Source organism: Argopecten irradians, chromosome 1, assembly GCF_041381155.1.
Source record: "Argopecten irradians isolate NY chromosome 1, Ai_NY, whole genome shotgun sequence".
NCBI classification, from domain to species: Eukaryota; Metazoa; Mollusca; class Bivalvia; order Pectinida; family Pectinidae; genus Argopecten; species Argopecten irradians.
In genome coordinates, this window is record NC_091134.1 from 42,998,287 (window position 1) to 43,013,777 (window position 15,491).

At 37.8% G+C, this 15,491-nt stretch overlaps 2 protein-coding genes across 2 annotated transcripts; both read right to left on the reverse strand.

Moving 5' to 3' along the window:
• Nucleotides 1-691: 691 nt before the first annotated feature.
• Nucleotides 692-7,594, reverse strand: LOC138328942 (uncharacterized). Its single transcript, XM_069275653.1, has 3 exons — nt 6,546-7,594; nt 4,148-4,840; nt 692-3,843 (listed from the first exon to the last, which is right to left on the reverse strand). Exons 1-3 carry the CDS (start codon nt 6,607-6,609, stop codon nt 2,888-2,890), a joined length of 1,713 nt encoding a protein of 570 aa, XP_069131754.1. The 5' UTR covers nt 6,610-7,594; the 3' UTR covers nt 692-2,887.
• Nucleotides 7,595-8,871: 1,277 nt separating this feature from the next.
• LOC138326976 (dentin sialophosphoprotein-like) lies at nt 8,872-12,411 on the reverse strand. Its single transcript, XM_069272971.1, has one exon. It carries the CDS (start codon nt 12,409-12,411, stop codon nt 8,872-8,874), a length of 3,540 nt encoding a protein of 1,179 aa, XP_069129072.1.
• Between the last annotated feature and the right edge of the window lie 3,080 nt (nt 12,412-15,491).

A 15,491-nucleotide genomic window follows, 5' to 3' on the forward strand; every position in this document is an offset into this window, starting at 1 on the left:
TATCTATATGTCCTGAGATGGAAGTATTGATGGTGGAGTTGTCTGATCTCTAAGTGTCCCGAGATGGAATTATTGATGGTGGAGTTGTCTGATCTCTAAGTGTCCTGAGATGGGAGTATTGATGGTGGAGTTTTCTGATCTCTAAGTGTCCTGAGATGGAATTATTGATGGTGGAGTTGTCTGATCTTTAAGTGTCCTGAGATGGAAGTATTGATGGTGGAGTTGTCTGATCTCTAAGTGTCCTGAGATGGAATTATCGATTGTGGAGTTGTCTGATATCTTAGTGTCCCGAAATGGAAGTATTGGTGGTGGAGTTGTCTGATATCTATATGTCCTGAGATGGAAGTATTGATGGTGGAGTTGTCTGATCTTTAAGTGTCCTGAGATGGAAGTATTGATGGTGGAATCTAACAAGTGACAGTATGTACAAATAGTTGGACTGATATTTGTGTAGCCCTGTCATCTTAATGTGGAGATATTATGTATACAAAACAACATGTGTACATGATGTATGTAAATGTCAATGTTTTATGTGTAGCTGTATTGAACAGGACTGTTGCGACAGTAACCAAACAAAGTCTTTGATATAGTATGGGAAAGTGATACTGGCCATTTGGGTCTTTTCTTTAAAGATAGAAATTGATTGTATTAAGTAGATATAAAAGGGAAAAGCTTATCAGACATGTATATTTTCAATAGATTTATTAAACAAAACTCTTGCTGCTGCCTCTTCCTATACAATGTACATGTATCATAAATATTAATGTTTAAGTGTAAAAAGTAAATGTATCACATTATCATAATGAAAAAATTCATTTGACATAATCATTCCCTCACCATAATAATATTTACATGAATATTCCTTCTCACCAAACCAATATTTACATTAAGGATGTACTCCTCTGAGAAGTCAAAATTTTCTTGTATTAAACTTTTTTTCTCATATAAATTTTTGGAAAGAGGAGTTCATACCATGAAAGAAAATGGAAGAAAAAACATATGTCCGTGTGCTCGTTTTTGAGTTATTGTCACTCAAAGATACCAAAATGACAAAATAGTGGATTTTATTGGAATTTCGCCGTTTTGACCACATACACTAGAATTTAAAGCCATAATTTCCTAATGAGGTGTTTGATATGTATGGATGTTTGTAGAATTTATTTTCCAGTAGTCTTCATTAAAAATATATCAGTTATGATTAATAAGAGTCATATTTTTTCTCAAAATAACAACATATGCTACCCCTACCCCCTAATTTTGAGCTCCAAAATGCACCATTTTCAGCCATTTTTGTCAAATTTAATACTTTATAGAAAAAGTTCTGGTATTAAACTTTTGTCAATAGTTTGCATATCAATAGGGAAATGGTTGTTCTTTCTAAATCAGGCAGAAAAATGGGGGGTCCGTGTGCTTACTTTTTTGCCCCATTTAAATATATGTTATTTTTCAATATTTTTGACTAAAAAATAAAAGTGCTCAAATTACCATTAAATGTAAAAATAAAGTGACAAAAGTGTATCATTTCACACATTAATGTTCAATATTTTAATTAACATGAACCCAGTGAAGATTTACAGCAAAAATTAACTCGATACAACTGAAAATGCTGACGCGGTGATGATTTAAGTAAAAACAATTTAAGTAAAAAATGGGAAAACGATGGCTCTTCTCAAAGCCAAAAAAGACACAATTTCAAAATGGCCGCCAAATGGGCCATTTCTAAAAATCGCTGTGTAAAAAAATCTACTAAAAATAGAAATGTAATATTTTGACAAAATTTGCTACAGACCACATGCTACAGATATTGATAAATCGTATTTGAAAATCTCATAACGTTTATGATCTATGTCGAAACGAGACTTTAACGGGACTGAAACCACAGAAGAATACATCCTTAACATGCACTCTCTCCAAACCAATGTTCACACGAATATTCCCTCTCCATACCAATATTCACATTAATATGCCCTCTCTCTAAATTCACATTAACATGCTCTCACATTAAACCAATATTCATATTAACATGCTCTCTCATCAAACCAATATTCACATAAACATGGCATCCCATCAAACCAATATTTGAGTTAACATGCCCTCTCTTCAAAATAATATTCACATTAACATGCCCTCTCATCAAACCAATATTCACATTGACATGCCCTCTCAACAAACCAATATTCACATTTACATGCCCTCTCACCAAACCAATATTCTCATTGACATGGCCTCTCATCAAAACAATATTCACATAATATGCCCTCTCAACAAACCAATATTCACATTAACATGCCCTCTCAACAAACCAATATTCACATTGACATGGCCTCTCATCAAAACAATATTCACATAATATGCCCTCTCACCAAACCAATTTTTACATTACCATGGCCTCTCTCCAAACCAATATTCACATTAACATGCCCTTTCTCCACATTCACATTAACATGCTCTCTCATCAAACAAATACTCAAATTAACATGCCCTCTCACCAAACCAATATTCACATTAACATGGCCTCACATCAAACCAGTATAAGCAGTTAAATTTGAAAGAGTTTAAATAATGAAGACGTTGATTAAACCTAATTAAAGTTAGAAGATGTGAAGTATGCGTACATCCTTTCTCAATTGGATAATATTTCTATTCCAAACAGGAACGAACCTCTTTGCCATTTTGAGACATTGAGAAGTTAGCTATTTATATGTCCCATTTGAAACAAGCGATAGTTCTTTCCATAATAATAAAGGGGATAGAAGATAAAGTTCTACATAATGTATAAATATACACAAAACATTCCGATTATTCACTTGCTTCTCTATCGAGATTGCAAAACGAATACGGTTGTATTGACTGATATTGCATTGACCACCGGTACTGTATCACAGTTTCACAAAGATGTCTGTACGACCTGCTTGATGTATTGTCTTGGTACGTAGCCGTAAGCCTTTGCTCTGGGTGAAAACACCCACAACCAATGGGCATTACCCCTGTTACGTCCGTCATCATACACGCTCTCTCCGCGTTTGACCGTTAGGTCATCCTGAGAACGAGCCGTGTAGTCGTACAACAAAACGCACTCGACCACGTTGTCACTTGCGATAGGTTCCCGCTGTTGGTCGTCCGATTGTTTTGGCGGGAATGGCACATTGGCGTACACGTGCACGTTCAGGTCAGTGGCTGCCCGTGCCACGCGCATGTTATTGGAGGATTGTTTTGGTGTAGCGTATGTTGGGATGTTTGGCGATGTATTAGTGTCGGGTGATGGCACGGATTCGATTCGATGATCTTGTTGATTATTTTTCATTGCATCCGTTTGTGCATGTTGACTAGTTTCAAACCTTGGAGTTCCTGGCAGAGATGAGGCACTCGCGGGATCGTCGAAGTCACTATCGGTCGCGGATTGTTTCCTTTTTGGTTTGAATGTGGACGAGAGACCGGCATTTTGCTGTTCGTTATGTGTGATAATCTGACTGATTGCACGGTCTGGTGCACGAAGGGTGACGATATGAGACGTTGGAGTGGGGAGGGTGGACATAGACTCACTATACGCCATAATATGATTCAACGTTCCATGACTGGTATTAGATGCATCCCGCTGTCTGTTCACCGCATCGCTGCTGGCATATGTCCTCGATAGTTTCCCGTTTGATTCACTAAGCGACTTGTTCTCGTTTGTCGCTAGATTGAGAGATGGTTGTGACAGGTACGGGTGACCCATCCTTAAGTTGTTTGACATCTTCTGATGGTTCTTTGGTACTAAACGCAGTCCCGAGATAGATGAGGACGCAGACGTACGGCCTGTTACACTACTTTGGCGGCTATGACCTCCGTTGAGCGCTTTTTCTGGAAGAGATTGAACAAACAATATAGTTTGACGACGTGTTACATATTCTTTCCTGGGAAGATACAATACTACATTTGTTTTTAACATTTCCATGTTACCCGGATTTTAATTCTTAGTAATAACTACCACCTTCCATTTACATGGCGTTTCAGAGCGTTGCGTTTTCATTTTTGATACTTCATCAATTGTCCAGAATCCTTTTTCTTAATTATCAATTCTTTAAATGTATTACATACAGATATACAAGTCTTAGACTAAAAAGTTGCCATATAATGATAGAAAATATAATTCCTACTATTTTACCTATTGCCTTCAGTGGTTCCACAGGGCAGATATAGGACTTCGGTACGAACCCTTCCCGGCCGTCATAGTGACGAATCCATGACCAATCAGGATCCTCGATGTTGAGGACATCCACGAGCTCCGCACGTTCTACATTTGTGTCGTTCTCGTCCAATGCTGAAAAGTCAAACAGTACAATGAACTGGCCATGAGAAGTCTTCCGGAATGGTCTCACTTCCGGTTTGTCGTCCTCCGAGATTGGCGGGGGAGGCTGGAGTATCCGAATCATCTCCTCGCGTGTTATGAGCCCTCTCTGCGTAGGCGGATTGGAATCCTGTCTCGGACACTCCGATGACCACCCATCATTGAAAAAGGAATCTCTTTCTACAAAACCTGGAGATTCGTTCTTCCTGGTGGAAAATTCCGGTGATGTTGGTTCCGAACCAAACAGTCTAGTACAGTAACTGTACGGAATAAACCCTTCCTCTCCATTTCGTTTGATGACGTAAGCCCAATCATTTTCTTTGTATAGCAAGTATACTTCATCGCCACGATTTACAGCTACCTCCTCATCTACACACGGCTGAAAGTCATTTATGACCCTGACCTTTGACTTTGGTGACAGACCGGTCTCTTTCTCAAGGCCCACACGCTGTAGCGTATCGATACTATCACTTCCGGTAATTCGTCCGGGAAGGCCGACAAAAGGCTTATCTGAAAATAGTACAAATTTACTTTTACTGTAGACTCATTACCAAATCAGTGGGGTTTACAAGGCTATTTTACTTTCTAATGTGTTAACATTAGCGCGTATTCTCAGAAGTTTTTGTCGGCTTACTCTGAAGACCACAGTTTAAGACAAACGTGTCTATTTCTGAGCTGCAGGGGAAGCAACGAACAGACCATCTACCTTCATGCGCGGTCAAAGCGAGTTTGCTGTAAGCCAGATAACATTGCGTGATTGAATACCATTGTTTCCTTATAATTAGCGCTCGTGAACCGAAAGCTATGTTTGATCAACGTGTGTGAAGAATGCATTATTAACACCTTTGGTAATAGTTTGTTCCCATACGTTCCGAGGCTGGACGGGTCGTAACCTTGACTTGGCTGCCTCCAAATTTAGATGATGATTTACATCGATAAAGTACCTTACTTAGTATACATGTACCCAGCTGGTGTTCGGCATGACTAGAACGCATCCGGCCAGTCTATGGCATTGCCTGACTAGCACCAAGTTTGCCTCTAACATTGGCACTTCCCAACTATTCTTTGGTACATTGCCTCATTGGGTACCGTTGTGTCCTTGTAATGCCTGACAAAATTCGTATCCAGCTGACGTCTGATATTGCAGTACCCGTGCTGGTTTCTGACGTAACCTGGACGGTAAAGACCCTACTTATAACGGACATCGATCGGTACTATCTAAACATATCGTCCTTATTATGAATATGTGTCATATTAGATATTATGTTATCAGTGAGCCTCGCTTCAGATAACAAAAGATCTTTGTTACAGACACAACGTAAACCTACCGCGACAGGCCAAGGGAACCTATTTGGATGATATTCGTAGTATAAGGACCTCAGGGAGTATAGATTGAGATGGTAGATAGTGCTCGGTTTCTAAATTATAGGCCTATATATAGTCATTTATAGTAGCCGTACCACACGGGATGATAGCACCCGTTCAGCCAGGCGGAAAAGTGACCTTTACAAACATCCTATACCGAAAGTTATCTAAAACGTCTGAACTCATAGCAACTATACTGAATAAAATACGAATGCATCTACCTGGCGTGGAATTGAATAACAAAAAAAAAAACAAAAACAAAAAAACAATTTAACATAGAGATCAGAGAGGTTTCTGACATTAAAACACAAAAACAATTATCCAAGCGAACATATTTATCAGAACGATCCCCACTTTGCTGCAACAGTCCGCATAGTCGTCATTAATGTTCATTAGCCGTCTATATTTTCCTTCAAACAGGATTAATTCATCAGACGATAACATTTTAGATGTACTTAAAAGAATTTGAGCGTTTTTACAAATATCAGTCTACTGTGCTGAAATATAGTGGTCAAACAAATGGCGTATTAGGAATGGAAATTGGTTATGAGAGGGCAAGGATGGAACAACCATGCTTTGTACTCTATTTCCGTCAAATTATTGAAAAAATATCGATTTAAATGGATTTTAAATTCGGGAAAATGAAGGGCTTCTTATAAGGATAGACCGATTGTAAAGCGCATCTCATAAAGATTAATTCGAAGTTCGATAAAAAGATTTCCAATGTTTTTAAACTCTTAGTTAAAATGATTAATGTGTTCTGTGATATTATTTCCTTTGGTAAAATTTAGCTTACCGATTTGAAGGTTTTATTTCATATGGATGTAATTTTAACTTATAAGTAAAGTACCTTTCTTCCTTGGTGTTTTCACTCTGGTTTTCCTGCCCACCCTGCTTGGACACAGGAACGCCATCAGTTGTATGATGTTCTTGATGAACTTGACATATCCCGGTGCCCTTATTTACTGGTATATATACATCCGCCTTCTTAGGTCGATTTACTGTAATAACTTAAGCATAGATTTAAGGTACCGATCCACAACTATTTTCTCAACCGGGTGCTCACAAAGAATGTGACCGTCAATTCCATTGTGTTTCCGCGTATCGTGAATATGTATATGTGTGTATCAAAAGTATGCGAGGTTCAAGTACCCTATACGGCCAATAGCTATCGCCAGAAGTCACAAATCTGTTTTATATATACGTTACATAGGAATTCCGTCTGATTAAAGTCCTTCTAGGGCACTTATCGTCCCTTTGTTCACTTAAACCCCTTAATTGATACTCGTTCTAATGTAAACATGGGTTATATACAGGGGCCCCTATTTGACGCCCCTATTAAATAGATCGCTATGTCGTGTGTATTTGCCAAATGGTGGACAGGTACGAAGCCCATTGTTTGTGTGATATATACTCTACTTATATTACATTTAATACAATTCATTAGTAACTTGTATACAGGTACAAATGCAAAAGGTGTGTATCGAATTGGGTAATGTTACAGTCCTATCTGATGGTATAGCCGTTAGCGTCTTTAGTGTTTGGTTAACTTTTCACTGCTCGCTAAATCTTTTCATGTCCCTCTCGGCATTCCAAACACAAATGTGTCGTTTAATTTCTGTGAGTCTAGTCAATACATCGATTTATGTTGTCTGATAAATGTTAAAACCTATTTTTGCAAAGAACTCTTGTTCCCACTTTCTTTATAATGTTCAATGATCACGGTAGGTGTTTTATTGAAGTTAACAAATAGTCAGACAGCCACAGACCTGCATGTGTGTGCGGACTAGAATGGATACCTTGTTACATATCACCACCAGATAGCACGAGTTTGGGACCAACAAAAGAAATAAGTCCTTCAGAATATTAATTATATTCGTGGTTCTGTCGATCAGACAATAGGACACAAAATCAACAATGACAAATAGCAAAAAAACACTTTAAACATCGTCTATTACGTCGATTCATTGTGGTAATAATTCTCGATGAATATTAAGTAAGAATATTTCCCCCACTGAGCAAGTATCGATCATTTCAGTCAGACGCATGCTGCAATGTATACACGTACAATATGTACAATGCTAGTATCACATCTTTGCTAATTCATCAAAAAAGATAATCATTTCATTTGCCAAAAGCTTCCTAATCTTACCGACTAGTGAAACTTTATGGGGGAGATGAAGAAGGAATAAATAAAAATGTCCCGTTCTCTGTATACGAGAATGGAAGGTCTCATCAAAGGTTTCGTAACCATGATAACGACACTGGTTGAGGTTAATGGACGGAAGTACGTTATGTATTTTTTGATTGGTTGCTATTACTGTTTTATGACTCTGGGGCCTGGTCCTATAGTTTCATCAACGTTCCTTAACCGAAGAAAAAATCTTAACTTAACACTCACCAATGTAAACCATTAAAGCAATTAAGGAAAAATGTTAAAAACTTTCCCAAATTTCTCTTCTTTTTAGAAATACACGCACTCCGTCGATATAAAGGGTTATACGAGTTCAAAAATACTTTTCAAAGGAGAATTTTCAGCTAAGGCGTTTCCTTGGTTTAAGGAATATTGACGACAATGTTCCTGGTCAAGTGATAGCATAAATTAAAAGTTTGTGGATCAGTATATCATGCCATTGTTTAGTATGTATTAATAATATACATATAGAGTTACGTTATTGAGATACGATCACCAGTCGCCATGTTTGGCCAATATAGTGCTTCTCCGTTGGCATGGCAATGTTACCCAACAGAGTATGTGCAGTAGTGTATATATACTTTCAAGGCAACAAACTCCTTCCGTCGTCACCACCGCGCCAAATGGCATTAACACGCACATATAGCACATATCTCCACATGAATATTTCCTTTTACATATATAATGAACTGCCCATTAAGATCCTATAAAACAAAGACACAAACGGAGATCATGGATCACAAAGAGGTTTATTTCCTCAACAAACAATTTTCAAATGGTCCTTATTTGTTTATTAATAGCAATAGACTTTGTAGTTTTTCATTATTTATGTAGTTTTATAATTGTATTTCAAATGGCAGTAAAATATTTTCCTTTTTTTTCATTTAATATTTGTAAGAATGAAATGTCTATCTTGCGAACAAATCCAATTTTTTGTAAATATCACATCCATTTTTATGAATTCCTAACGACTTCCACATCTTTAACTTCCGAACGTCTGTTTGAACCTTTCAGAAGCCTGTTCATCAACATAAGTATTGAAAGGTGGGTACGCAGCCCTGTGGTTGAGAATGTCTCGGTTTGTAGCGAAATTTAACTTCGGTAGTTTCTTTGGCCGTTTCTTTACGAATGGAAAGCTATCCAAATGTTTATGCAATACTGTTATTCTCACATCCATATTCGGATCCTCGGACAACCTTTTACGTTCGTCAACAACAGCGATTTCTAATCTACCTTTTTGGTACACGGCCTCTGCTTTCAGTGATACTGGGACCTTTCCGGCTTTGCGCAAAATGATTTCCGGTTTGCTATCGGGATCGGACGCGGCTTTGAACTCGTACGAATCCTGTGAATAAGGTGGGTTCTTTTTCGCTTTCCTTTTTTTCTTAGCAACAGTAGAGAATGACTGTTCAGAGAAGCTGCTTTGACCGGAAGTAAGTTGTACCGGTTTTAGCGTATTTATTTTAGGAAATCTCACATTCTGATTTCCGACTGGATGCTTGGTCTGTCTTTCATAGGCTGTGTAGACGCTCCCATAGGGGGTACTAGAGTACGTCAATGCTGGCGGACCCTTTCTTTGCGAATCTGAGGTTAGATAAGATTTCGAACTGGACATAGATTTGACACTCCTTGCATCATCCTCAAAATCATCCTCGTATGCAAAAGAATGACTCAACACATCGTCGATTTTGATGATAGTGTCGGATGATTCCGTAGTGCTTTGGAGTCTATCAGAACTTTCTAAACTTTGCGCGGAGTTGTCGTTCCCAACCGCTTTACTGCTGTTACCGTTATCGTCTTTGCTTCTTTGTGATTCAGAATCCGTTTTTTGTTTGGATGCTTTTTGTTTGCCTTTCTCTTTTGATCCAATATTTAATCCCGATGAATTCTTACCCTTACCGATATCTTGTCTTTTTGTATTTTGTACTTTGGGTTTTGTTTCTTTCTTTTGTTCCGATCTATCATTGATAGCCATGGCTTTCTTATGTGTGTTTGCTGTTTTCTTCTGCATGTCAGCGCACTGGTGAAAGCCGTTCTGACGCTTGGTCTTTTTCTTCTGTTTCTTTGTAGACTTACTGCTGACGACATTAGACGGGTCTTTCTCATCATGAAAAAGAGCCACAGCCGAATGGATGGCATCAGTCACTTCACTTGAACCAGCACTTTTATTCTGACTCGGGGTTAGACTCCCGTTAGACTGAGATTGTTTCATATCAAATTCAGTCTTATTGTTATCCACGCTGGGCAGATCAGCATTCTGTTTAGACGACGCTGGTGAAGCGGTTAAACTGGATGGTGTTGCATCTCTATTAACTACTGGGGTATCGTTCTTATTTTCTACTTTTTCTTCAGCCATGAAGTCAAAGTTCAAATCATTCATTTGACCAAGAAAATCTTGTTCTTTTCCACCACTTTTGTCATGGGAAGTATCGTCCTCCTTGGGAACGTTGCGTACAGACCCTATTGATACATCATTCCCTCTGTGTGAGGTAGCGTTATTCTCTGTGGGAGTAGGAGTATCTGAAGAAGAACACATTCCATTAACTTGTTTATCGGACGTTGATCGAGCTAATGCGGTGTCTTTTTTCTCTTCCGACCAACCAACGGTATGTTTTGCTACAGTCGTTGCTTTATTTGTTGGCAGTTGAGGAGTAACACATTGAGATGACTTTAGGGAAAGATCGGATATAGATCCCGCTTTAACAGTTTCCTGTTTGCTTTTAAGCCAGACGAAGTCCAGGTCTTCCATGGATTTGTTTAGATCAGAATCCACCTCATTAATCCCTTCGTTAGGAACACAGTTAACATCCTTACCTGCTGCGCTAGGAGCGAATTCCTCGTTTTTCTCTATTTCGTTAGGACGAGTGTCCAATTCGGCCGTTGGTTCGCTTGAAGCAATATCTAACTCTCTCATTCCTACGTTATGATCAGAGTTCACATCCTTTTGTGCTTCGTTAAAATTTGATTCATCCAGTTGTGCCCTTTCTTCGCTTACACTAAAATCTAACTCTCTTATTCCTTCGCTGGGTTCAGAATTCTCCTCCCTCGTTGCTGCGTTCGGATCTGCCTCTAGTTCATTTATCGTTTTGGTCTGATTTAACTTGAGCTCATTTGCTTTATCATTAGGATTGGAGTCAACCTTTTCCGTTCCTTCCTTTAGATTAGAGTTTACATCCATTATTGTTTTGTCAGGATCCAAATTCAGCTTGTCGACTTCCTTGCTATGATGCGATGTCACATCAACTCCTTCGTTAGCACCAACATCCATGTCACTTGGTTTGTTTAGACCAAGGCCAATTTCATCCGCTGCTTCGTAGGAATGAGATGTTATGTTGGTGATTTCCGACATCCGTGAATCTTTCACATTCCTGTTGCTTTGAAGCCAACTAACATTGGAATTATTTTGTGGTTCCGTTTCTCTCGTATTTTGTTCGCCTAGTTTAGATTCAGATTCACTTCCATTCACTGCTGTATCAGTTTTTAACCAGCTAAACTCCCTATCTTTCTGTGGTTCAGTCAGTTTTCTTCGCGATTCTTTGTCACCTGTTAGCCAACTAAGATCTTGCATGGAATCTGCTCGGCCGCCATTACTTGTTTCATTAGTGCCCGCTGTATGCAAATCCGATTCCATATTGTCTTTTGATTTATTATCCACGAGTGGAATAGACGATTTCCTGACACTGTCTTCGTTTCCTTCCTTTTGAGACCTTGTATCGCTGGCAACACTAACTGACTCGGCTTTTGTTTTATATCGGTCACCATCATCGTCGCTATCAAAGAGACCGAAATCAATGTTCTTATTCTGCGACTTAAATGGAGAGGCAGACTTTTCCCGTTGGATTGGCGGTGACGACTTCCGATTCGCTGGCTCAGATTTTAACCAGGAAAAGCTCAGCTCTCTTTCAATGTCGAGTGATGGTTCTTGAGAAGAATCATTATTAGTGTCGACAATGTTCTCAAACAGGTCTAATTCATCTTGTTTGTTTGTAGCAGGCTTGGCTTCAGACTGAGAAGCAATATTCGAATCTAGCTTCTTCTCTGCTCTCTGGTCCGACTTATTTTCGGTTAGTGAAATATTTGACAATAAACTGAAGACAGACAGAGAATCGTCTTCTGCTGGCGCGACATTTCTTTGAATCGGTGACCGAAACTTCAGATTGTCTAAAGTATTTTCGCTATTCTGGTTTACCTTCGGTGGACCAGTACGTCTGCCTGGTAGACTTACTTCATCCGGTACGTAGTTGCTTTCGTCTAATTTTGATATTTCCGGCGTGTCAGTGGAGTTGCTCTCTTGTTCAATCACTTCCTCTATACTCCGGAAACTAATATCTGTGGGTTGCCTACCGGAGGTCCCAATGCTTATATCCGACAACTTTTCTGTATCCTTCACTATTTGACGTACGGGCTTGTCCTCTGGTTCGCCACTGCTAGCATGTTCACCAGTATCCACAGTTCTATCAGCCTTGTCATCGAAGAAATCAAACATGGAGTCCCTTGATTGGGATCCGGGTGGCAAGGCCATGTTGTTTCTTCGTACACTAGTCAACATAGTAAATATTCCCGAAATACATCCGAAAGTATTACGTCACAATATGTCCTTACTTATGACGTCATAATGTCGCTTTAGTTAAGCTCTCGTCAACTTTTAGTGTCAGGCGTAGATTACATCAATAAAACAACTTAATCAATCTTAAGTTGAATGTTTTGCCGTTTGTCGCCGTAACGAAATCGAAATTTACAATCCACTTAAACTGTTGCATGTTCACTTCTAATAAACTTCAATGTATCCAAATCGAAAAAAGTTTGATATTTTTTCAACATCGTGTTTCTTTATCCAAAAATTGTTGTTTCTAAATATGCAAATATGTAAAAAAAAATTCAACTGCAACAAACTTCTTTTTTCAATATGTTCAATGTTAAAACTCTTAGAGTAAAACTTCTGGCGGCGAAATTTTACAACTGAAATATCGCTCTGGGCCTAACTTTTGACCTTCTTCAGGAAAATGCCTTGTGTAAATGCGTTGTTTGTGATAAACATATGCGTGTACGCTTAGTATCCAGGGTTCCGGTTGAAGATGATCATGAGTTTTCGCTCGTGAGTAATGGTAGCCGTTTGCCATAGATCCAAGTAGATACCGCCCGCGTTAGTTTGATCGCACTTCTTTATAAAAGTTTAATTAACGATCAGGTAAAAGTAAGGTGTTACGACTATCTTATCGATTAGCTAGCAACAAGGGATCGAGCAAGGAAACAGAACACCGATTGTTGGTCACGCAACGTTTTTATTTTCTAACAACACAACCCTACATAAGTTCACCATAAATGTTTTATCGTTTCCGTCCAAATACTTGCATTTGGTATGACTTGACACGCTCGATCACGTGTACTCCACGGTCAGATTTCTCCAATGATAAAACGCCGGGTATAAGCATGTAATTGTTTCCCGTACAACGACCGTAATCACTGGAACAAGACCTGTTTAATCCGTTCGGTATATGTGCTGCTTAACAACCCCTGTGTTGTCCTTATCTAGATACCTTATATCGGAACCTGTATCATATCATAATAACCTTTATAAACTGCCTATGATATACCACGGAAAATAATCTTAATAAACTGCCTATAGTATACCACGGAAAATAATCTTTATAAACCGCCTATAGTATACCACGAAAAATAATCTTAATAAACCGCCTATAGTATACCACGGAAAATAATCTTAATAAACCGCCTATAGTATACCACGGAAAATAATCTTTATAAACGCCTATAATATACCACGGACAGTAATCTTTATAAACCACCTATAATATACAACAAACAGTAATCTTTATAAACCACCTATGATATACCACGGAAAATAATCTTTATAAACCGCCTATAATATACAACGGAAAATAATCTTTATAAACGCCTATAATATACAACGGAAAATAATCTTTATAAACCACCTATAATATACAACGGAAAATAATAGAGATTGAACAGTGTTTTAATTGCGTTAAAGGTGGTATGAACGCAATGGGATACAGACATATTCAATGTAGCGCGTTAGCGCTACATGTAGAATATGTCTGTATCCCATTGCGTTCATACCACCTTTAACGCAATCAAAACACTGTTCAATCTATATATTTACATAAATTAGTCTTTTTTTACATGTTCGTGGTTAAATTTAAAATGATGTTGATTGCTAAGCTAGGTAACTACGGTAGTCAGGATGACCGAAGATATAGTTCCGATTGTTGAATGTTATAGCTGCAGTTTGATTTGAAATATAACAATGACACCTTTCAATTATTTTTAAAATATGTTGTATTTTTTTTTTCAATTTGATCATATATCAATAATGTCAATTTCGAATAAAAATTGAGATAACTGGGGCGGAACGACTACCGGCGGTCCGAAGTGGAGCGAGCCGCCATATTTGATTTTCAACTGAGGAAAGTACTGTGACATAGCCTGTTAATGGTATGACCGTTGAGCTGCTGAGTGTTTGTCATGTATGTATCGGTTTACGAACGTGATATAGTCTTAATTATTCATAGTTATGACTTTTATTTTATTGCACGGATGATAGACATTTGTTTGCATGGTGTGTGACTGACGTAATTTTGGAATTCCCCGAACATTCCTGAGGAAAGCCCCGGTTGTAGCCCCGACAAGCGATTCATTTTGTTGTTTATTACCGTTACAATTCCTGAACACATATCCTGTTTTGATATACAATACATATTTAATTGGATTTAATAACAACTCTTTATTGTTATTTTGAAACCCGACAACGAAGAAACTTTGTTTACACTAACCTACTACTGTCAACCGAGTACTGACGAGCATAATATTGTCTGTGTCACCTAAGGATCAGTCTTGAGACAAATAGAAGAACGAAAAAGTTTTTTTTTTGGTTTATTATTAATTCAAAACAAATCTGTCATCTGTGAAAAGGAAAAATGTATATCAAATAATTAAAGCTTATTTAGATTATCATATGACGCATATTTACCGAAGCGTGAGCTAGAAGTAGTCCGATCCTACTCTGGGTTTGTATTCATACGTCGTTGCGTTTACGCTAATTTGAACGCAACTCCCCTCCCGTTGACTATATAGGGGCATATGTAAATATATCTTTATAAACCACCTATAATATACAACGGAAAATAATCTTTATAAACCACCTATAAACTATACAACGGAAAATAATCTTTATAAACCACCTATAATATACAACGGAAAATAATCTTTATAAACGCCTATAATATACAACGGAAAATAATCTTTATAAACGCCTATAATATACAACGGAAAATAATGTTTATAAACCACCTGTAATATACAACGGAAAATAATCTTTATAAACCGCCTATAATATACAACGGAAAATAATCTTTATAAACGCCTATAATATACAACGGAAAATAATCTTTATAAACCACCTATAATATACAACGGAAAATAATCTTTATAAACCACCTATAATATACAACGGAAAATAATCTTTATAAACGCCTATAATATACAACGGAAAATAATCATTTTAAACCACCTATAATATACAACGGAAAATAATCTTTATAAACCACCTATAATATACAACGGAAA